At 37.9% G+C, this 24,047-nt stretch overlaps 1 protein-coding gene across 2 annotated transcripts in view; it reads left to right on the top strand.

The window, feature by feature from the left end:
• The window catches only part of RPS6KA2 (ribosomal protein S6 kinase A2), a 162,824-nt gene that overhangs the window by 43,817 nt on the left and 94,960 nt on the right, over positions 1–24,047 (top strand). For both annotated transcript variants that reach the window (XM_039707208.1, XM_039707207.1), the window contains exon 2: positions 21,731–21,847. In XM_039707208.1, the coding sequence (XP_039563142.1) occupies positions 21,731–21,847 (117 nt within the window). The remainder of the gene's footprint in view (positions 1–21,730; positions 21,848–24,047) is intronic.

Below are 24,047 nucleotides of genomic sequence, written 5' to 3'. Positions count from 1 at the left end.
TTTTTTTATTTTATTTTAACCATGAAGTAGGTGTTTGATAACACTTCTTTTTTTTTCACTAGTGAAATGTTAATTCTGTCAGTAAATCTTCCTCTGTGTCAGTTCCTACTAAGTAAGTTTTGACACTTTTCCAGAGCACAATGCCTATGATGGAAAAATGAAAATATTAGTCCGGATGTGGGAAAAACTTGCATACTTGACATTAAGAAAATGAATAAGACCTCAGTAAAAAAGGACATCTGGCATGTTTCAGTAGTTTTCTCAGGAAAAGGTAGATGGTCAAGAATAGGGAAACAAATGTTTTCACCCTCTGCATCCTAACATTTTCTGATCAGTGGTTTGCTTGAATATTTCTCAAGATGTGTCTGATGCTGCCACAGTCAAGGGCTGCCACAGTTGCAGAAGAGCTTGAGGGCTGTTCTGTTTTGCAAGTGATATTTCAGTTTTGACAACTTTTGAAAGTCACACAGAATTTATGATGGCTCATAAGGAATGTCAATAGTAAATATTAATAACAAATTTTGGGATATTTGAGGAATTTCCTCAGGGAAAGGGAAGGGTAGCTGCCTGCTATGGAATGTTTTATGCCAACATTTGTGTGCAAAAAAATGAGTCCAAAGGGGACTTAACCAAGATGGTTAAGAGTCATCATACAGGTCTAAAAGGCAAAGAGTTCCCATTCTCTTAATTTGATCTTGGATGAAAATTGCAGATTAATATATTAAAATATTTATTCCTAAACCATGGGGAGTCTCATAGATCTTTAAATTTCTTTAAGATATTTCTGTAAGGTGCAATGTAAATTTTCAAAGGTGAATTTTTATTTCATGTTAAAAATGATAGTGACCTATATGAATGAACCAAAGATGTAACACTATGGGTCTTTTCTATCAGATTCTATTTCAGTTTCAGTTAGAAATTCTTACTCAATATATATTTGAACATGCATGTATTATTAAATAAAAATACACTTTCCAAGATGCTAAGGGCACTTAATAGTGAGCTAATAGATATTATTAGGCAAATCATAGCCCCCAGTTCTAAAGTCTGAGGGAGTGATCTGAAAAGATTATAATTTTCTAAAAATGAGAAATAAAAATTGCTCATAGATTTCAGCTTCTAACACTGATGGGTACTCAGTGTGTAGGTGTGACTAGCAGCATAATAAAAGTCCATTTTCTATGTAAAATGAAAAAAGAAGGTTACTTTGCCCTTGATGATAATGCTGCTAGACATGAGTAATCTTTCGAGTTTTATTGAATTTATGAGCAATCATCTGAAGTAGCTATACAGACCTTTTAAAATTCAGTAGAAGGTTGGTTTTTTTTTAATTTTGGCCTTAAATTCAATTTCTTGTGGAGAAAGCTAATACAAAATTGGCATTTGTGTGTTATTGAAATGTTAATTTACCAAGAAGTTACCTAAATATTTAATTCTGCTAGGAGTTAAGATGGATCAGTTTGCTTTGCTACTGGATGACTAGAACAGATAAAGCCAGAGCATTGTAAATGTTGTGCAACGACACCTGTAGTAAAATTTAGACAACAGTATTGTTCAGATATGTGTTATGCTTTGCTCTCCACTTGTTTATTATTTTCTGCATACTATATAACTCATAGGAAAAATTAAAAGTTTGATTCTTCAGGAGCTCTACTGCGTAGAAACCAGCGTTGTGCCAGATTCTTTCCTATAACTTCAGTTCAGACCTTAATTCTCTGACAGTGCTGGACTTTTCTTGTTGTGGTGAGCCTCTTCTGTGAGCTGGGTGATGGAGCAGCTGCCTCTCTAAGCCTGGCTGGGTGGGATGGGGATGGGAGAGCTGTGTGTGTCCAACACAGCCTAGGGCTCCTGCAGCCAAGGCAGCCGCTGCTCATCTCCCACTCATCCCAGTTTGCCATGGCAGTGGGGAGGAGCTCAGGGGTTGTGCCCAGCAACACAAGCTGGTTTGGTTCATGTTGCTGTCATATTGCATGTCCTGACTTTGTTTACTTTGGGCCTAATGTGAGGCATTGTGTAACTTTAATTTTGTCCTTTTTGCAGTGCTTGGCCAGTGGCCCTTCAGGCTGGGCAAGACAGTGTCCTTAGCTGCCTTTATATGTAGGTTTTAGGGCACTGGTTTAGGTAACCCACTTAATTTTTTTTTTCCTTTTATTGTTGCCAGATGGTGCCCCTTGTACATATTTGCCCTGTCCAGTTCATTTAGCTTTCCTAGATTGGGGCTTTGCCTCTCTGCTGTGCCAGCAGGGCTTGCCCTCACCCGACAGAGGGCAGATAGCTCAGAAAGGGGTGGTCTGCTGTACTGGAGAGAGGGCAGTGAAGCAGGGTCCCAGAGTCCTGGCAGTCATTGCACAGCTCTGGCCAGTTTGTTCAGCTGGGAATGAGGAGGCTCTGAGTCTCCTCCACACTGTCATGTTCAGACTTGAGCAGGAAAGAACGCCTGTGCTTTCCACAGTGGCTATTGACCCACATCAGTTCTGGGGGAAAACAAACCCCTGTATATGAGTTTCTGAGTGCAATGACACCTGTAAAAAGTGTGTCAGCTATGATCAGTACATTTTGTTTATTTTAAACAGGTGCATTGTCATGTCCAAGATGCTGTCAAAAATTTTTCCAAGAATTTGAACTTTACGGCAGGCTTTAAGACTGTCCCTTTAAAAGTCCATGCCAGGTGCCTATCTCCCTGTCCTCCTGGTAGGATGGCTGCATGCAGGGCTGCCAAGTGAACATCCACTTTCCTGGGACAAGCGTTCAGTAACTGTCACAATTCAAATTACTCCATCAGACCCCACGTGTGTCCATGACCAGTTTGGTCTCCGCCAGGGTGGCTTGGTCCAGTCTTATTTTTCTAATTTGGGAGTGAATTGATTTGTACTGTGCTGTTTCCCATGTACATAGAGGTGCTGTGAAATGATGCCATTTGAGGTAACAACAGGCCTGGCAGATTAGTGTTTGTGTGGCTTCCGTCTCAGCTGTACCCATGTCATCTTATCTTTACTGATACAATACCAAATTTAAATTGCTACTACCCAACCAACATGATTTCCTGTTCAGACATTTTTTCATTTAACTAGGAGAGTTAACCAAGTAAAAGTTTTTTAAGTCACCAAGTCAATCTATTTCTAACAGTTCAAAGTTACTTTAATTTTACAAACACTTCCTCAGAATTTTTTGCTTTAAAACTATACCATGTGTTTTGTACATAATTCTTCAGTTTTTGTCTAGGATGTTTTTGAAAAACAGCATCCTGGTTTTTTGAACTTACCTTCAAACTAAGATGAAAATAGAATTTTAAAACAGGAATGAAAACAAGTTTTTACAGCATCTTTAAATGATTTTTTATAAAACTGTAGCTCAAAAACTGTTCTCAAAGCATGCTTGATAAAAAAAATCTTGTCTTATATATCTATATCTATATATCTCAAGTAACTTTTGTAGTGAAGTCCAAGATATTTTTAAAAAATTTCCATCAGATTCTTAGTTGAATACAGTATCCTTTCCAATAAGTAGATGCTTCAAATTAAAAATTGAACAGGACAAAGTCTAGGGGTAGACATCCAGGGATAACTGGATGCTTCTGGCTCCAGTATTAAACACATAATGTGCTATTGTACATGCAGGTAGTCTCATACATTCACAGAGAGATGATTGTCATTAAGAGCATAAGCTCTTATTTTCTAGATGCCTTTTGGTTTTCTTTCACTCATACTTAGTTTTTTTCTTCTGGAACTGGTTAATCCCTAGAAGTATGACATAATTTACATTTAGTGACATTGCAAGCACTAATTTCACTGTTTATTTCCTGAAATAGTGGAGCTGACATTTTTTGGAGCTAGAGAAACCTATTTCACTTTGTGCTCTACTTATAAGGTTAAAGTACTTTTTCTATGCAAATACTGACTTCCTCTAGGATTACTGTAATTGATGGCTCTGTCCACTGGATTTGTGGAGATGGCTATTTTCAGAATGTCTGCAGGTAATGACTGTTCGCTGACTTGTTAATCTCTTCCTTTCTGATTATCTGAGCAGATGTTGCTTAACCCCCAAAATGGATAGGACCACTAAGAGCAACAAACCATGCAAGTCACGGGGAAAATTTGCATCAAAATATGGGGAAGTTGCAGTCAGTTAGCAAGAGAAATGAAGGCACAATGAAGGCAGGGAAGGGAAAATTTTGAAACTGTATTTTTCATGAGAGAAACTTTCTGAAATGGCAGACTTTGGTTTTGAGTGAGTACTGGAGGTAGTTTCTGGATGCAGGAAGGGATTGTCTACTTGTATGGTGGTCTGAGGCATGTGCTTCTCCATGCTTCTTCTGCAAGTAGTGTAAAGGATGTATTTCCAAAGTGTGGGTACCTACAACTTGTCTTAGCTCTTCACATCTGGGTGCTCTTTCATCCACTGGAAAGAAATAATTTGGAGTTCTTCCAGAGAGGTGTGTTGAGCACACACTTGTGTCAGCATAAACAGGATTGGGGAATTGAGGCAGTTCAGCCCTCTGACAGTTCTAATGAGCTGTTTGATCTATTAGAGCTAGAATATCTTCTGCCTGCAGGTAGCTCCCTGCCAAACCCACTGGAGACCCTCCCACCTTGTTAGGGTATGCTGAATCTAATGGGAATGACCTCTCTTGGTGGCATTTCAGGCTAAGCCTGCAAAGGTTGGGTCAAGATTACACAGAGAGGAGATGTGTGGAAATGTCCCAAGGCACCCTGTGCAAAGCTGGCCGGGGCACTCCATTGTCAGCTCTGATGATGGAACCCATCAGCATTCTCATACAGTTCTGTAAGCATCAGCATGCTCTAAACAGCTCGGTTGTTAGAAATGGGCCAGTTCATTTCCATTAACCTAAAAACAGCTTTTTGTGTACATTGTACTTTTGAACCTGAATAAAGCATTAATACCTGCTGGTACAAGCTCCGGAGGTTTAGAAACATGAATTGTACAGACCATTAAATTAAAATAAATCAGTGTTGCCTTATGATAGGGCTGGGGAATCAGGAAATTTGGACTCTGTTTCTGGTCCTGTCAAATTCACTGTGTGACCATAGGCAAACAGCTTAACCTCACAGCATCTGAGGTTAACACTTACCCAACTTGCAGGGTTTTCTGAGGCTAGATTTATGTTTCTGTTGTTTCTTTGGCATCCTGAAATGGATGGTGTTTGCAGTGCATATGCTGTTGATGACAGCATGAAACAAAATGAAATGTAAATTACTTTCTTAATTGTTATAGGTGAAAAATGCAGAACTCTTGGCCCGTATTTTAACATTTTGAAGAATGCTGCAATGATTTGATAAAAATAATTGCAGACAGTCAAGCAAGTAAATTTATATAACATTTTTGGTTTGTTTGTTTTTAGGCATGTGATTAATCCCAGGTTTTTGATGACCCAGATTAGGTCTTCATTAGCAGTGCAGTAATACAGAAACTTTCCAACGGAAAATTACAGCAATGGATTCCCCAAGGAAAGAAAGCAGCCATTTCTATGGCAGTCAAAAGGAAATCATCAATTTTTTATTGCTTTATAGATGCAGCTCCAAATTGCAAGACTTATCTTCTTTCAGTGTAAGTGGTTTCGTGGCCTTTGGCATGAGTGGTCAGTGGAGTAAATCCTGTATGTGGATTGTTGAAATGTTTCTCAATGGCAACAGAATCTCTCAAGGGAATTTCATTTCTCTTTCACAGAGAGAGAAAGCAAGATTAGGGGACATTGCAGAACTAATGCACTGCTGGGCTGTTCCTCAGACAGTTACGTTATGCATTTATAAAGAAAGGTTTTATATTCACCTTCAGTCAAGCAGTTCTATTTGGCAAATAGTTTTGCACTGGATTACTAAAGGTTCTGAGTCTTTCATAAACCAGGTGAACCATGCAGTTTCTCATTTGGCTTTCAGCTGAATTAGTTTTGAATTACTGGATTTTATAGAGCTCTACATTACTGAAATATTTTTGTATAGATTGCCATGTCTACTGGCATCCTTTGCAAGGACCTTTCAAATCTGGATGAAAACATAGATTTTCTTAATAATTTCCTGTATAAATATATAGGCTTAGGTTTTTTGTTGTTGTTTAAGTAATCATGTGTATCACTTAAAGTTTCTTTAAATACCTAGGCCATTTTTAATCCAGTTTATTTTGTTGGGGGGTTTTTTTGGGTTTTTTTGGGTTTTTGTTGGTTTTTTTGGGGGGGGGGTTGGGTTTTTTTGTTTGTTTGTTGTTTTGGTTTTTTGCGGGGGGGTTGGTTTTTTGTTGTTGTTTTTTGTTGTTGTTTTTGGGGTTTTTTTGGGTTTTTTTGTTTGTTTTTTAATGGCTGTTCTTTGCAAAACATTCTGTTCAATTACCGAGATTTTTCACACTGAGGAGTGCTAAAATATAAATGCATATGGTTTTGGAGCTCTTCTGAGTGGTGTAGCAGGAGCTGTGGGAATTCTCCCTTGCAGATTTTCGTGTCAGGGATACATTGTCCAAGCAAGGTGCCACCCTTTTAATACCGAAAGAGTTGGTATTTAGTTATTTCAGGGAAGATTTGCATTCTGAAGGAAGAAAAGCTGGTACAATTCTAGGTTTTCATTCTGCTCCTTTTTACAAGAGGTGAAATAACACAACATTAGCTGGTTGTTCAGTCAAGCAACAAGTAAAATAAAAGCCTAATTCCTCAAACTTGTATTTCTTCATCAATACACTGAAGTCACACTGTTGAAATTCCACAATTAGGATCTAATAACTTACTATTTCTCAAATAGCTTTTAAACACCAAGTGATGAATCTGTTCTTCATTCCTGACTTTTCTCCATGGAGTGATGCTATTTATGTGTTTTGATCATGCTGTGAAGTCTGTAGAATATCCTTTGATGATCGAGCCAGTATTTTGTTAAAAGGATGTTTCCATCTTCTTTTACTGCTTTAAACTTACCAAAAACAAATTTAGAAACTCTCCCTGTTAATAAAGGAGATGACAGTGCTAGCTGATTAAAAGGGGCATAATTTGTTGCCCCACTTATCTCATATTGTTGATTAGCTGCAACAGATATTGATGCCAAATTCACTTTTTATATGAGTAAATTTGGCACATATGCATGACAGTTCTTCCTCTTGTACCATCATTAGCAGACTCTAACTAACTGGCATTCTGCCACTGGGGAAAAGGAGAATTGTTTTCACTCAGTGTGCATCTTTGTTCACCATCTGTATCCTTTGCTTTTAGGGCCTGATCCTGTAAACATATTGCAAGAACAGTTAGCTGTCCAATATCTACTTATGTTGCTGGTAATTAATTATGCCTATTTATAAAGAGAGGGGTTTTTAAGAGCTGTGGTTTATATTTGTAAGGTGGATTCTGAATATCTCTTATAAATCTTGTAATGGTCACCATTTGTTAATAGGATTTGTTGTATTTACAGCCATGTGGAGATCATTGTGGGTTCTTGAAAACACACAGCAAAAGAGTGTCATATCATATAGGACAAAACAAAAAAGAGGCATTTGAAGGGTGCTAGGACACAAGTTAGTAACACATAAGGATTTTCCCCATGTCTAACCTGAATTTTTCATGCTGCAGTTAGTTTTATTTCCCCTGACTGTGTCCATAGTATAATTTAGGTTTGATTCATGTCTCCAGTCTTGCACAACTGACAAAATATTGCAGATTGATGTTATAACAGGCTTGGCTTAGGGCTTCTGTTTCCACGCACACATTAGATGGTGGAAAACAGCTTTTGTTTAGGCCAGCAGTGTTATCCCCAGGTCCCAGAGTGGTCTGGGAGGGAGTTGCAAGACCAAGTCTGTGAGCCTCCTATGTCTGCAGTGTTCACATGGGTTGCAAGCTTGTTTCTTGCCTTTGCTCAGAATTTCTGTGGCCTTTACCCTGAAGTGTTGAACAGTTGTGTGCCTGTGACAGGCTGGAGATTGTCAACTCTGCTTAGTGTGACTTGCCACAACCCAAACCCTTCTGTCTTCAGTTCGAGGGCTCACTGCTGGAATGTGCCCTGTGTGTTTTGCCTTACGTCTCTCCCAGAGCTGGCCACAACTACAAAACAACCTGGCTCCTTTCATTATACCTTGTGTGAGCTGCCAACTCGCTCACCCATGGCTCACTTTCAAGTTGGGATTTAAAAGACTTCTTACAATTTCCCAAGAGCAGAGCAGCTGGAGACCTTCCTGAGGCAATACCTCTCTGGGTTTCAGGAGCCAAGGATGGGCTGAGGGGCAGAAGCTCTGCTCATGTCCCCATCATGCCCATCATGATGATAGTATGGATCCCAGGAATCTGCAGCTACATCCCACCTCAGTTCCTGCCCAGTCCAACCCTGCACTCCGCTTGGCACTCTCCCAGACTTAGCTTACCACCCAAGGATTTATGATGGGGTGATTGGAAGGCAAAGCAGGAGGTTTTCAGCTAGGATGGGCAATAGCTTGGTTTGCTTGTTTGTTGGTGAAGAAAATACTGAAAGGGATTATCCTTTCATTGGTGCCTTTTATAGGTGACTTCTGAGGGAGAGAGATTCAGTAGCTAATTTGGCTGATAGATGCTGTTTAGTATGCAAGACTCCTTAGTTCTTCAGATGAACTTCCGTAAAAAAAGAAAAAAAAATCTGATTTTGCTCCAGATAAAATCCAGCATATTCATGCAGTTATACATCATATACTTTTTCCTTGTTAATAATGGGAATAATGTTGTGCATTTTCTATAATACTTATTTGCATTTGGTGTACATCACCCTGGGTCAACTTGCAGCATATGTACTGAAGACTGTTAGAGTCTTCTGCTCTCTGCAGTTCCAGAAATCTTACTTATAGCTCCACCTAATCAACCTTCAGTGTCCTTAAAATATACACTTACAGCTTGTTGGCATAGAAGTTGGTATAGAGATGAGAAGATGATGTGAATTTTTTGTTTCTCTTTACTCTTAACCTCCAAATGAAGGCTATTTACACAGCAGTGTTATATGTCACCCAGCTTCACTTGCTACTTCACAGAACTGGAAGTTTAGATATTGCAACTATGCAGAACTGTAGTTCTTATATTATTTGACTATTTAGATGGTTTCAGTAACATAGTTTAATCAAAACTCATTGATGACATCCATGTGTATCTTCACCAGCGTAAGGAGTTCTGTGAAGACAAATTATTTTGGTATTGACCTGTACAAAAAAGTTTCGGTTGTAAATTCTGGATAAAATCCAAAGACAGTAGATGACAATTTACTCAGCCTTTGTGGGTAAAGAAACATTCTGAACATTGAAAACAAATCAGAAAAAGCACAATCCAAGAATAATGTTTTTTGGGCAACTGAGCTTTTAACAAAGCGAGCTGGAACTCTGCTTTAGCATAGCAGGACTCTGCAGTGTAGTCAGCAAGAAAAAAAGAATTCTTTTAAAAGCAAATAAATTTAAGAATACAAACAAAGCAAAAATTGTGGCAAATTCATAAGCAGCCTTTCATTGTGATTTACATTAAAGAGTTTTTTCCTTACAGTATTGTCTTAAATTGCCGAAACTTTACCTCCCATTATGTCTTGAAAACACTGTGAAATTGCTCTTCTTTTATGACAAAATGGGGAAAAGAAATGAACATTGCACTTGTGTATTTGATTAAACACTTCTTTAAAGTAACACTTTTGTGTGGTTTCAGCTTTCTTCTTTCATTTGTCATCTTCTGGTTGTGTTCTCTGTTTTTCCTTTGTCCATAATATTAATTTCAGCTTCCTGTAATTACTGGTTTATTGAATTACTTCACTTACCACTCATTTGTCTTCTTGCTGTTATTTATAAAATATCACTATAGTTACATGTGATATAGATATGGTTGGCTGGCTAGGCTTACAAAATAAGTTTCACTATAAAGGTTATAATATACGGTGGCCACAATTGTCTAGGACTCCCTGAGAAGCACAATAAATGCCTTATCTGAGAAGGAACTGGAATAGCTGTTGCTTGGCGTCCTGTATTTGATACAAAATTATTGAATTCAAGTAATTTTCAAATATTTTATATAGCAAAAAAAAAATGTTTGTTGATTATAGTATGTCATCAAATTTTTCTTCAGAACTCTGTCTCCCAGCTTCATTAAGGATTTTACTGATATTGCAGCCCAGTGGAGCCAGCTAGTGATTCTGAGTTTCAATGGGATAGCATCTACCATATGGAGCACCAAAAAGCATTTTCATTTTATTAGCTTGATATTAAAAAAACCGAGTAACACTTGCATAAATTGTGGCACTGTATTTTGACATTTGTTTTTCTTTGTTCAGGTTACTAATGGAAGCTGTATCCGAAATGAATGTTAAAAGTGGAATAGGAAGAACTCATTTAATCTGTGCCCATTAACTTTTTTTCTGAATGGGAGTTTAGTCTCTTTCAGGAGTTCCAGACAGCTCTGTGGCTGCTCTGAGCATAGGAACCAACTCACAGCTCACCGCAGTCACCAACTCACAGTATAGTAACCTTTAACTTCTCCAGCTCATTGGGGATAAACTTGTGAGAGTGGTCATGATATTGCACTACAAAGATCTTTATCTGTGCTCTGGTTCTGTAATCACCTGAGAGCAAACCTGTCATTTCTGTTAGACAGTCGATAGAAGTTTATCTTCTCTCTCCACCTTGTCTCTTTACTGTCTGCAGCAAACTGATTTTCAGTAAAGGCATTTGGATTATCTTTTATTTAAAAAAATAAAACAACAAAGCCTTTACCAGTTAAGATGCCATGTGAATTTGTTTTAACGGTTTTCAGCCAGAACAGAAATACATTGAAATAGCTGCAGGTCAATGAAAACTACCTAGCAGGAACTTGGCGATTTCCATTTGACCCTTTTCTTGCTTGTGTATATATTAAAAAAATACTTGTAGAATGGAGACTAAAGCAGTAAATTTGCTCTAAAACTGGTATATTCAATATTTTAAAACCCCAGAAGCTTCTGCACTGGAATGGATTTAAAGAAAGAGCTCCTTTCCACTGCCTTCCTTCATCATCATCATCATGTATCTTCTTGTATGCAGGGTTTTGTGGATAAGGTGGCTGAAGATAAGAACCAGGACAACTTGATGTAAATGTCCCTTTACACAGCTGGGCAGGTGAAAGCCATGCCTCACAGTCTGCAGGAGCATGGTGATAAGCACTGCAGCAGGGCTCAGCTTTCAGTTGGCTTGGTAGTTTTCTAACTGATACCAGGTGATCTAACAGGTCAAGTACTACAAGGACTGTGAAAATAAGTAAAATTTATTTTGAATTAAAGGACTGAAGACACTGTTTTTTGCCATGCCTGTTAAAATTTCTCCCAGTGTAAAAGTTTGGCATGATATCTGGCACAGGGCTGTGGGTTTACTTCCAGTTTCATGGCCAAGAGCCCTGATTTCCCTGACCTGTGTTGGCAGATCATGACAGTATAGCCACAGAGGGTAAGCATGTCTCTGCAGAAGGATATTTCAATAGTTTGTACAAGTATACATCAGGCCAGAAAAATGAAACTATGAGAGCATCATGTATTGCCTGCTGGAGACTGTAGAAAATCCACAGTGAAAAAGGTGGGTTGATCAAAAGCTGGCCTAGAAATATCCAGTATAATGCAGTGTGTGTCTTTTGCAAAGTGTGTAGGCTCCATCTAATGCTAAAGGAGTCATTAAGGAATGAGGGAAGGAAGAATTAATATAAATCTGAGCTAATTAGCACAGATTTGCTTTACAGTCAGCAGAAAGAGGCAAGCTTACTAAGTCCTGCTTTAGATTACTAGAAACATAGTGTTGTCTAAAAGAAAGAAAAGCCTAAAAGCACCCTTTTTTTTTGTCACCTGTACAGAACTTTAGATAGCTAACCCAGACAGAGTTTGGTTGTTGAACTGAGTTTGGACCTATGTTTGGATAAAGCCTACTCTGGAAATCATTTTCAGTAGACTTCATTAGACTGTGGATCAGCTTTGACTAAAGTTTTGCTGCTGTGACACTGTCATGATATGTTTGTCAAGATCCCAATCAGCTGACAACCAACTAACCTGCCACGCTCCCCACACCCTTTTGTTATACAAAATCACATTATCCATTGTAAATCTCTGCAAAATGCATTGGTGCAGCAGTTTGACATCCTTGAAATAACAGAGTCTTCTAAACAGTGTTGCAAGGGTATTCTTTGCATCCAGATGGATTTTTTGTGTTTTGTTTATTCTCATTCTCAAAATACACATATTTTCAGTCAGTATTTGTATATAATGTATGCTTCTGTTTAGTACAGTAATTGTAAACAATTATTCCCTTCACAGAAAAGAGGATGTGTGGTAATTATTTAGCAGCTTCTTCCTTGGAGATGGCCTGTGTCAGTCTTTGAGGGACATGACCTAAACTAGAGGTTTCTTAGTAGTTAAAAAACCACAAAATGCTATGAGCCTTTTCCTGGGCCAGACTTTCAATAGACTGCTGAAACTCTGTTTATGAGGTACTTGTGCATGATAACAGTCCTTAGGTAGTGAAATATGAATGTCTGCAAATAATGACCTAACAACTCTTAGCTGTGGTTGTAATAGAAGTATACAGCTGAAGAGATAAGTTGTAGTATCCCTTGCTAAATATTTGTCCATGAAACTGGAGCCAGCATTAGATGAGGTATTGTCAGGTACTTGGTATAACTTTTTTTAAAATTTATTTTATTTTATCTGTGTGGTTTTGTATAACTTAAAAAATTTAAAAATTGAAAATAAGCAGAGTCTGGATCCACTGCATTCATACTGTTTTGGAGGCCCAGTTGAGTTACTGGAGGCGGCTGAATGCCCAAGGCCATTAACCAGCTGTGCAGCAAAGCACCTCTGGTCCCCATCATGCTCTCACCCTTTGTTTTGGGAGCAGTTTTGAGTGTGCCAGGACTGCTTATCAGCTGCACCATTAGATCACTCCAGTACATACATGCATGCTTGTACTTTCTCCTCATCCCAGAAAGATGGTTAGGTATTGGATTAAGCTGCTGCATAAAAGTAGTAAAATTTGCATTTCTAGTCATTTAATATTGCAGTTCTTCTCTTGGTTTAATTCTCTGTTGGCATAGGCACAAGCCAATTGCCCTTTTCTTATGTCCTTTTTGATACCTCCTTTTCTCTCTGCCCTCCAAATCTTACTCCTCTGTCCATATTGCTAAACTTGTCATATCATCTCTAAAAATTTCCTTTTTGCCATCTTCTGTCTGCCTCATTGAGCTGCTTCAGCCTCTCTCCTTCAGCGCCTTCACTGATCCTCTATGTTGTGAACAGTAGCATTAAAACTAATTTGTATTTGCTTTGATTCCATAATGACCTCACATTAGTCCATTTCCCTATTAATACTCTGCCTGCAATATGCCACTGAGATAACGAACATCATTACAACACGTTTTTTCCTAACATAATACCAGCAGGACTCCAGTTTTTGAATTACAAGCTGGTTGAACTTTTAGTGGATGCTTGATTTAATTAATAGGAGGACAAAAAATGTGCAAGCAAGTCAATATTCCTCTTGGAGACAAAATGATAATTACCAAACCCTACAAGTGATTTGTAAAACACCAGACAGGTATATTTCCTAAACTGACTAATCCAACACCTCAGTAATGTAATTATCCCTTATTACAGCCTTTTGTCAATTTTGCCTCACATTTCAATATTAAACCTGGTAATTTTCCTTCAGTATGCATATTAAAGATGATTCAGGACTTTAAAATCACCATCTGAATGCCCCAGGGCTTTGAATTTTCTACTTACTGTTTTGTGGTGCTATTTACACTGCTGTGGTGGGCAGTGTTTTATTTGGATAATGAAACAGTGAGAAAATGGTTCAAAATATGTTTTGCTTAAGCAGTTTATCTTCCTAGTGCAGCTGGAGTTTTTATTTCACACTCAAATGCACTAGTAAAACATCAGGCACCTTTTTTTTTTTTTTCTAGTCTGTGAAGCAGCTGAGTACAGCAATAAGAGAATTGGAGTAATTTAGCAAGTATTTCTATTTCTTGAATATAAAGAAGCCCTTAACATATAGACCTTCTTTTCTGTCTTCCTTCTTTTTCAAGCCTAATATCATAGCACCTAAGCATTTCCAGTGCCTAACCACAGGAAAGACGAAGATGCTTTACCTATATTTCTCAGATGGGAAGGTGGGACACAGGGGTGTAGGAGCTATCTGTATTCTGGAAATGCACAGAGCAGAGGTTGCCATCACATTAGGACTGTCCCATTAGGGCTTTCCTGTGAGTGCTGATCCACTGCAGCAGGTGCCAGGAGCTCTGGTGAGTGGCTGCAGTGGTGGTGGGTGGGGGCATCCCTGGAAGGTCTTTGGCAGGAGTCACCCAAGTGACTCATACAGTTTGTGAGTTGTTCAGATCAGAATACACAGGAAACAATACTGATCTGGGAACCAGCCCTGAGCTGTGTTATAATGTAATTATTTTTCAATTCAGTCGCGTATATTGGCCCCTACTGTTGCATGTCGCCCTGTCAAGGTTCCTGGTCATAATCCTGTTCAGTGGGGACATAGAATCGTCATAAGGAAACAAGAATACTTACCCTTCTAAGAGGCACGTTTTCTGCCATTCATTGGCTCCAGACACACTGGGAGTTAATTCCTTGATGAAAAAAGAAGTAATACTAATGAAAGAGCAGCAGTTCTTTTGCCTATTCACCAGCAGAAACAATTAACTATGGACCTTACAGCTCTTTGGAGTTGTAAAGGCTAATGGCACACATGGAAGCCATGCCAAGTAAGATGTTGGTGAAAACAACTGCTCTTATTTGCTGTAGGAAGAGCAATATTGCTGAATTTTTTTGTTCTTTAATGGTGTGACTCATTTTGAGACTGTTTTTGGTAAAGTTCACAAATGTATTTGAGTATTTGTAGAGAGCTGCCGTATGAGTAAGGCTTGCCAACTGTTTGTAATTTTTTTGTGACCAGATGGTTCTGCTTTTGTCTTTTTCTTTTTAACCCCTTGCTTTAACATTTTGTTAGGCACTCTTTCTATTCACCACTCCTCATAAACTATTGCAGTTTGCGTAAGAAATAACATAACAATTAGAGTTACCCTGGCTAGTGATTTGTGTCCAGAGTTGAAAGTTAGGTCAAGAGTTGGTGTCTCCCTGTACTTAATGCATGTCTGCACTTGGACTAGGAAAATCATTCTTCTCATGTAATTTTGCAGTCAGTGTTGTATGTATTCGTCCTAGTCAGGGACTAGGTCTGCGAAGACACTATAGTCATCAGATAAAGAGCACCAGACTTCAAAATGCTTCAATCTGAGCTAAAGAAGAATTCAGTTGTAAGCTGCCTGGTATCTCATGTACACTGGATACATTGCAGATAATTTGTCCATTACTGCAATATGAGAATTCAGAATTTTTTTCTGTGCTCGTTCTCATGGCATTCCTGCAGGGTAGCAAAAAACCAATCATCCCTATTTCTTGAGTTAGGGAGGAAGTAGAAAAAAAGCCTAATTTACTGAGCTCAAAATCCTGATCAGTGGACTATTTCCAGCACCTTAGAGTATTTTTTAAGTGGCTAGATGTTTCAAGTGTATAAGTTCTTTTGAAAAATCTTCTATTTCAATAGAAGTTTCATGGTATTTATCAGCAAACATCTCTTTTGTAAAGGCATTAAAAATCTGGCCATAATACTTCTCTATTTAAGTGTGTTTCAAAATCAAATGATAAACATGAATTCATCTCATGCAACTGCAGAAGCCCCCAACTCAGCAAACTATCTTAGGCTTCCTTCATAGTCATCAGACAGAAATGTGCACTTTTTAGGATGTGAGTTCTTTTAAGGATCTGATCTCTTTTAGTCATAAATTCCCTGCTTCTCTCTATTGACTGCCATGTAAACCTAGTTCAAAATGTTTTCTCCTGTGCTATAAATGCTTGCATTTATTGAGCTGAATTCAACCTTAAGTGATTCATCAAAGACACACAGTATGCCTTGTAGCACAAAAGATTTTACCCAAGTATTCAAGCCTCCATCTCATGGACTTCACCAATTTGTCCAGCAGATTGTATTCAGTGCCTTTGTTCTCTGCGATTCATCTCTTTCCTTTTATTTGTTGGACTTCAGCTGAACACCAACTGTACAGTCATGTATTAGGGAGAAGAAACTAAAAATGTAGGATAAAAAAATTGGAGCTGGAGAGAAGTGCTAAAGCATTTAAAGAGAGCTTAGTAGTTACCCTGTCGAGAAACAGGTCTGCTGAATTTAACAGCTGATTTCCACAGAAATTGCTCTTAAGGTTTTTGTTTTCCACTAAGTAATGACATACTTGTTGGAATTCCAAATTCAAGATAACACATTCTATTCACCTTTGTGAAAGATCTGGGAAAGAAATCCCAATCTCTCTTAAAATTGTAATGTGTTGTTTAACTCTATTGTACCTTTTGAGAAGATAGGTAAGTTTATGCTGGAAAGCCAGATACAGACCTGGCACAATGTCCAGCAAATTCACTATGAGTTCCACATGCTTCTTTAAGGGCTCAGTAAGTCCAATTCATTGTTGTTAAAGCAAATGTTTATCTGACAGTAGAGAACAAAGCAACCAGGCTGATTTATGGCATTATTGCTGTTTATATCTTTCCAGATGCCACTAGAGGCCAGAATTTGGGCTATGACCCATTTTAAATGGACAATTTGTTTTGCAATTTTTACTCCAGCTGCTGCAGGCTTGCTTGGGAAGAGGCTAGTGAAAATGCTTCTATACTTTTTTCTTTAGTGTAGATACTTGTCCTCAAAGAACTGAATGCAGATCAGCAATTCATTTCCTGTCCTAGGCAGCATTTGAATAGCCTGTTATGTCTGTGACACAAATTACTCTCCTATGGACTAAGCCAGATTAGAAACTGTGAAACAGAGATAGAAAGTTTGGTTCATCTTTATCAGACACATCCTCTCCTAACTATTCTCATATCACAGTTTTAAACATGCTTTCTCAATTAATCATATTCTTTCGAAATGTGTTGTCCGTGATACTTGGTAGTTAAATAATTGTGATTTGGGTTTATGGTAGGTGGTAACCTGCCAAATGGGAAGATCGGTAACAAAATAGTCTGTTTCCTGAGCATATGCTGTAGACAAATCTTGAAGAACAGTAAAATGTCTTCTGAGTTATCATTATTTCTTATGTCCTCCTGCCACATTTTTGTTGATTTCTTCATTGACCTCAGATCCTAAAGCACACAAGCCTAAAGACTGTAAAACTTGCACATCAGAAGTGCACATATTTTTGTTGGAAAATGAAGATTACCTTTTACAGCCATACCTGTACACCAGTCCTGGTCCTCTGCAACTGAGGAGGTGACCAGGCAAGGAATACAACTGGGAATCCTTTCTTGCTGATTTTTCAAAACAATAATCATATAAAATTAGCACCATGGCTTTTTTGTATAAGATATGGTAGCGTACATTTTTCTGTTAGTAAAAGTAGCTGATTCTTGGATAATCTCCCCCTCCTGATATTTCAGGAAGTTTTGGTGAGGAAAGTTTTTTTGTGTGTTGGTGAAATATATCTGGCAGTTAAGGTGGTCTCTTTGTTTGCTGACCTTAGCTCTGTTTGTTCAGAAGCTAGCTGGGGAGTAACCAGACGAGACTCCAAAAGCTGTTAAACCTGTCCATTTTCTAGGAGTTATTTTTTCCATAATGTTTGCTGGGAGGCTGTGGAACAGGCAAGATAGTAAATTGAAGAGTTGCTCTCCAGGAAGGCATGCCATTTTGAATGACTTTTTGTACTCCACTTCCAAATCCATACCCCTACACTTCTTGATCCTACTCTGACATGAGGTAGTGGTTGGGAAGTATTGTTGCAGTTAGAAGTGTTTTCTGTAGCTGCTCTCAAACAGCCACTGAGCATTAGTGCCTCTCATTCTTCAAGGTTGCATGAAGTCTTGGAGCTGCGACCAACGCTACAGGGACCTGTTGCCTTCCAGAAGCACCAAAGCAGATGTGTCTGTGCTATCTACAGTCACAGGGCAAGAATAGAGGCTCTCTTTTCCTATGTCCCAGAGGAAAAGAGATCAAAATTGTCTTTCCATTTTAATAGTGAGTTATTTTATGTTCAAACCTTCTGCCAGCTTTGGGGGAAGCCTTCAAGTGAATAATGAAGTATAGAATCAGACCCAGAATAGGTATTTCTTGTATTAACATAGAGAAGCACTCTCCACTTCTCTTTTATCCTTCCAATTTATTACCCCCCCTTCTCTAGTCTATCCTGCCTGACCATGTGCTTTCTTCAAGCCACCAAGAACACCCATCTCACTTTTATCACAGGATGATGGTTTTTTGTATGAACATAATTTTAGAGAGGTTTACAAAAAATTAAACTTCATCAAGTCAAGCATTCCTGCTAATGCAGTGTGGGACAAGTCAGCAGTGAGCAAGAGCCTAGGCTGGTGTGCACAGCTGTTGCAAGATCAAACTGTGGAAAAATCCCTTTTGATTCCACCAACTTCACTGATCAAAACCAGTCTTGAAGTTGGCTGGTTGTTTTTTTCCAGAGTAAAATCCTTTCCATCAAAACTGCTTCTTCAGTGTGCAGGCTTTGTCTGTATTGTGATTATCTTGTCTCAGTTTTATTGTTGTTATGAAAATTACTGATGCAGATATGGTGCACTTGCTGGAACAGTGAAAAATAAATCTCTATTAGAGAAGTTTCTAGTATGCAACCCAGACCAAAATAGTTGGGAGACCTGCCCAAATATACTTGTGCTTTGACAGTTTGGGTTTCACTCTGATCATCAATACCTGAGAAAAATTGTGCCATATTCCATATTAGCATAACACAGGAAGACTTCAAATGAGAAAATCCCTTGTAAGTAAGAATGTAAATAAAGACTATAAGACTGTTTGGTTTGTGTTGGGTTTTTTAGCTGGAAAGGTAAAACAAACAAATAGAAGTTATTCCGTGATTTATGCAGCCAATAAGTATTAAGATTATAGAAATACATTCAAGGCAAATGGGTGCATGTGTGCAAACACACTAGCATGTATTTCCTTTAAGGATCTGTATCTGTCTTCAGTCTCAAGCACTTCCAGTTTGGCTTTCTGCTCCAAAGTGTATTTGCCATCCCAGCTAAAATACTATCTACCTCTTGGACAGCTCACAAATGACACCACTGTGGTGATGATGGGTGAAAAAACAGCTGTCTGGCATGCTTTTTCTTCGGTGCTGCCTTGCTGGCCCTTTCTAGCAAGGCAACCACAGGAAATCCACAGGAAATCCTACCTTCCTAGAAAAATATCCTGCTTCCTCCTGAGGGCTCATGGAACATCCAGCTTGACAGGACTATGGGTAAATTGAAAGAGAATAATCTTTTGTAGGAAGTGGCTCAAGCTTCAGCGTTTGAGACACTGAAAACCACAGTGGACAAAAACCAGCTGGTTGGTCTGATCAAGTGTCAGTGATATTTTAGGCAGGACTGTTGAACTAGATGAGCCCTAGAAGCCTCTTCTAACTAACGTTCTTATATTTTGATAATCACAAAAAAATCATCACAAAATCTAGCATTTTTCTTCTGTCTTTAAAATCTGTACTTCTCTGATAAACATTGCTAGGCCTTGTATTTGGTTCCATTTTTTGTAAATACTCTCTTTTCCCCCCTGAGCTTTTAATTAAAGATGCATATAATTTAAGTACTATTTTTATTGCATGTTATAAATTATTTATGATATTCTATGGGACTGCAAGAAGTTTTTAAACATTCTTTCAGCAAGCTGAATTTTCATCATTGTAATACTTTCAATATATTCCTGTAACTGAACATGTTTCATGAACCTAAAGAGGTTATATTAAATTTAGTAATACAATGAGAAATATGCTTGGGGTTGTAGGTCTTTGATTTTGATGAGTAGTATGAATGGGCAAATTGAAACTCACTAATCATTTAAATTGCAAATGTTACTGAAAGTGACTTCATGGTTCACACCAGAGTACAAAATAATTGAAAAATATTATATATTTAATATCAGAAAGTTATGCTATCTCACACAGCAATTAAAGTAAGAAAAGTGCATAATGAGATCTTGACAGTTCTGTACTTAGAAATCCTTTAAATTTCTCTGTGAAAAGTGTCCATTGGTTTCATGCATTTCCTTCCAGGCAAACCTTTAACTATAGGAATTAGGATCAGAAAAAGGAGTTGCTCTGACATGATGATTATTTTCCATTATTGTAGTAGCATGAATGAACTACAGGAAGCTTTCCAAACCAAGAAGAGGATATTGTCCACTGTAGGACTATATAGTTCAAAATTATGTGAGTGTTAAGAGGCAGGGTAGGGAAAAGGAGGGTTGAAACTGCAATATAGAAAGTAATCTGGGCAATGCAAACCATGTATCTGACAAATTACAGGTAGTAGAATGTTACAGCAATTTTTCTGGACGAGAAGAAAATCAAAATTATTGTTATTTTGCACAGAATGTGTTTTGGCCAAATGTTTTGGGGGTTTTATGTATTTTTATTTTTAGGATGTTATTTCTATTTTCTGAACATTAATTTTTAAGAGTGGAAAGCAAATGTTATTTTTTTCTAGGTATTAGAAGGATTTTTTAGGGCGAAAAAGGAAAATTACAGGAAAAGTCCACATAAAAATATTTGTGAGATTGCAATTATTTTTGCTGGATGCAGATATATTCAAACTTATTCCTAAATGAGTAAGTCCCTTCAAACTGGAAGATGATAAAAAAAAAAAGTTTTGTACTGAAAATCATATTTTTGTTGCGGAGCAGTTAGAATGAGTAGTTTGGAAAAATATTTTAAAAAACCCCCAAGCCAAACAAACCAAAAATCTCAAATGTAGTTGTAAAAAACACTACAAAATAAAAAGGTGCATAAGTATTGTCTTTCCTTATCTTTGTGTCCTTGAGGAGCAGGTTCTTTCTTCCACGTTTCTTTTCAGCTCAGTGACTTTCTGAGTTGCTGCAAACCCTATGCAGTCCCTCTGGGTCTCATGTGACCCAATTGTTCTCTTTATAGAGGCACATGCCGAAATAACATGGAAAAAAACCCTGGAACTAATGCCATATGTCACAGCTTGCAAGATTAAGGTCCTAGTTCTACTGATGTCTTTGAGGAATGTGCATCTATTGTCAGGCAAAAGATTTTCACAAAACAACCTGGACAAACCCAAAGCATAAAAAACTAATTCTTGCAAGCAACAAAATGTGTGTCAGTCTTCTCCCACCACCACCTCATTTTACATCTAATAATTAATTTGTTTTCTGTTTAAATGGTTACCAGTAGTAACATTCCAATTTTTGAGGTAAATAGGAAGAGGCTCTTTTAACAATGTCTTTCCTTGTTGCCTAGTCATTAGAAGAATTACTGCTTAGGACTAAGGAAGCTTTTTAAGATTGACTTAAATGATGATTTGAGGGGAAGCTGAGAAAGTATGTGGAGAGAAGTGTGATGGAGCCTCTCTAGTGCAGATTTCAGTACGTGCCACTCTGCTATCAAGGTCTCTGATGGGCACACCAAGCTCTGCAGTGTATTTTTGGCTTCAGCTTGTGTAATCTGTATTTATTTAGTCATATATTCAGGTTTAATAAACATAAGTACCAGGTCTGGATGCCCTGACAAGTACCCTCCTCAGCTGGTAACAGGCACATGGAATATTTAGACAAGCATTTGTTTGTATTTTCAAAATTTGCTACATGATTGTAGCATTACAGAAGACAAGATTTTAATAAACAATATGTTTCCTTAAGATAATGGCTCTAATTTGGGGGTTTTGTTTTTTTGGGTTTTTTTCCTTTGCAGGAAGAAGGTATTGTGAAGGAAATAGACATCAGTCATCATGTCAAGGAAGGTTTTGAAAAAGCAGATCCTTCTCAGTTTGAACTGTTGAAAGTATTAGGACAAGGTTCATATGGAAAGGTAATTTTTATTGTCATCTAATCACCCAGAGCAACGCTGAAAATATTGTGTCCTTTCTCTGAGTTCATTTACACTGCTGACATTGTCCATATATAAATTATATTGTAAAGGCAGATAAGAAAAGCCCTTCTGTCTTCATTTTAGTAATGCTTCAGTCTTATGAACCAATTTTGAAAATAGCAGCTATGGCTGTGGACCTCAACTGATGAGCACAAGTGATTGTTAGTAAAGCATCACTGATTACAAGCAGTGATAAACTATATTTATGGATTATCTATCCACCTGTGAGGTGAGTATGCCACTGCTGCTTAGTCGGTAGGTGTAAATAAGAACATTCAAAGACTTAAAGAAGTTAGCTGCACAGTTCCCACTGAGGGCAACCTTAAGGACATTTCTGAGTCCCAGACTTCTGTTTAGTTGACACTCAAAGGCCTTGAAAGGTCCTGGAGGTAGACCCCAGTGCAGAATATAGTAATCATTATAGCAAGAGCATGGGGGAAAACCCTGCCTGTATGACCACTAGCTTATTTGTGGAGAAGTAACGTTTTGCCACATATCTTAAGACAAAATATTTTCTTAATTCCAAAGACAGTTCTTCAGCAGGGCATGTTGGTTGGAAATGAGAACGGAAAGGAAAGATGGTGAGAAAGAAAGAAGAGTCAATTCAGCCTTAAAAATCTTTCTATGGTTTAATAAAGACATTGAAACCTTTGGAACAGTGAACCTAGCTGAAAATAGGCATCAAAGTCCTTATAAGTATATTATTCTGTGGACATTTAAAGACATATTTCTAATCAGAACCTTTAGTTTTATTCCTAAAGGAAGCTATATTTAGATTGTTTATCATCTTCCTGGTTATTATAGAATTAAATTGATAATTAAACCTATTAGAAGTTCCCTGAGATGAGAGATATCAAGAAAGTTAACATTCAATACCAAGTATTGAGCCCAAGAATTTCTTCAGAGCACAGTATATTTAAGATTTAAATATTAATTGAATATGAAAAAGCAAACAGATCAAAATTAGGTTTACTATGAGACTCAGTGTAAGAAGGTGAAGAACAACAGAAAGAAACATCTTTGATTAAAGTAACAGAGGCAGATTAGTTGGTTTTCATATATAGGCAGTAAAGATTTTAGAAATGGTTTGCTGGTTATCTTAGATTGTATTGATGTATTTTTGGCATTGTTTGAATTGGCCTTCTAGCCTTAGGCATTTTATAAGCAAAATGCCTGGTCTGTGCAACCACTTCCCAAAAGGAAGTCTGATTTCTTGCCATCAGAGTGGGAGTGTGGACAATGTACCTGTCTGGAGCTGCATGTAATTTGTAAGTGATTTGTAAACAAATCACTTTCCATATCTTATGTGAGAAACATCAGTAAACTCCCTGGAGCAGCAAAGACATGGGGAAGAGAGGTCTGCCCTGTGTTTATTATGCAGTCCCCAGCCACCTACATTTTTATCACCTTGGTATTTCAGCTAATGGTTCAAGTCTATGTCTCTGAGGATGCAAACCATTAAGTTTTCAAATTGTTCACCCAATAAGTAAATAATTAGAGAAGATGTCTTTGGTGTCAGAGGGAGAGCCCCCAACACCCTTGAGATGCAGAGCGATTGCTTAGCTTTTTATATCAGGTTTTGGATGATGCACCAATTGCTCCAGCTAAGGGAGTTTTGCTAGTTCAAGTGTTAATAATCTTACAAACTATCAAACTAGAAAATTTAAAGTCATGCTCAGTCACATGCACATGCTATTCTGGCAAACTAGTATAGTCCAGCTAATATAATCTGTCTAGACTATACCCTGGTGATTCAGGGTTACTTGGTGGTTTGAAGAACAATGTGTAGCATTACATTTAAGAATAATCAGAAAGGTGACATCATTTTGCAATACAACACATTTTCATTTGTTCTGTTCCTTTCTGGTTTGGTGGTTATTTTGATGTCCTCTGAAATAGAACACAGAGTTCTTGACTCATCTCTTTTGGAGGGGATGCAGACAAGTGCCCTGTCCCATGCTACAGTGAACAGCTGACTAATGACTGGTAATGTAAATTGATAATTTTGCTTATTACAGCAATGTGGATATTACAAGCTTTGCAAGATTATAGGGCAGACAAGATATTTCTAGAACTGCAGCCTAATATTTCTGCAGATGCACTATGCTGTGCTGTTTTATGTGCAGTGCTACTGAAAACC

This window comes from Passer montanus, unplaced genomic scaffold (genome assembly GCF_014805655.1).
Source record: "Passer montanus isolate IOZ18808 unplaced genomic scaffold, ASM1480565v1 scaffold2, whole genome shotgun sequence".
NCBI classification, from domain to species: domain Eukaryota; kingdom Metazoa; phylum Chordata; class Aves; order Passeriformes; family Passeridae; genus Passer; species Passer montanus.
This window is presented reverse-complemented; position numbering and strand designations above follow the sequence as displayed.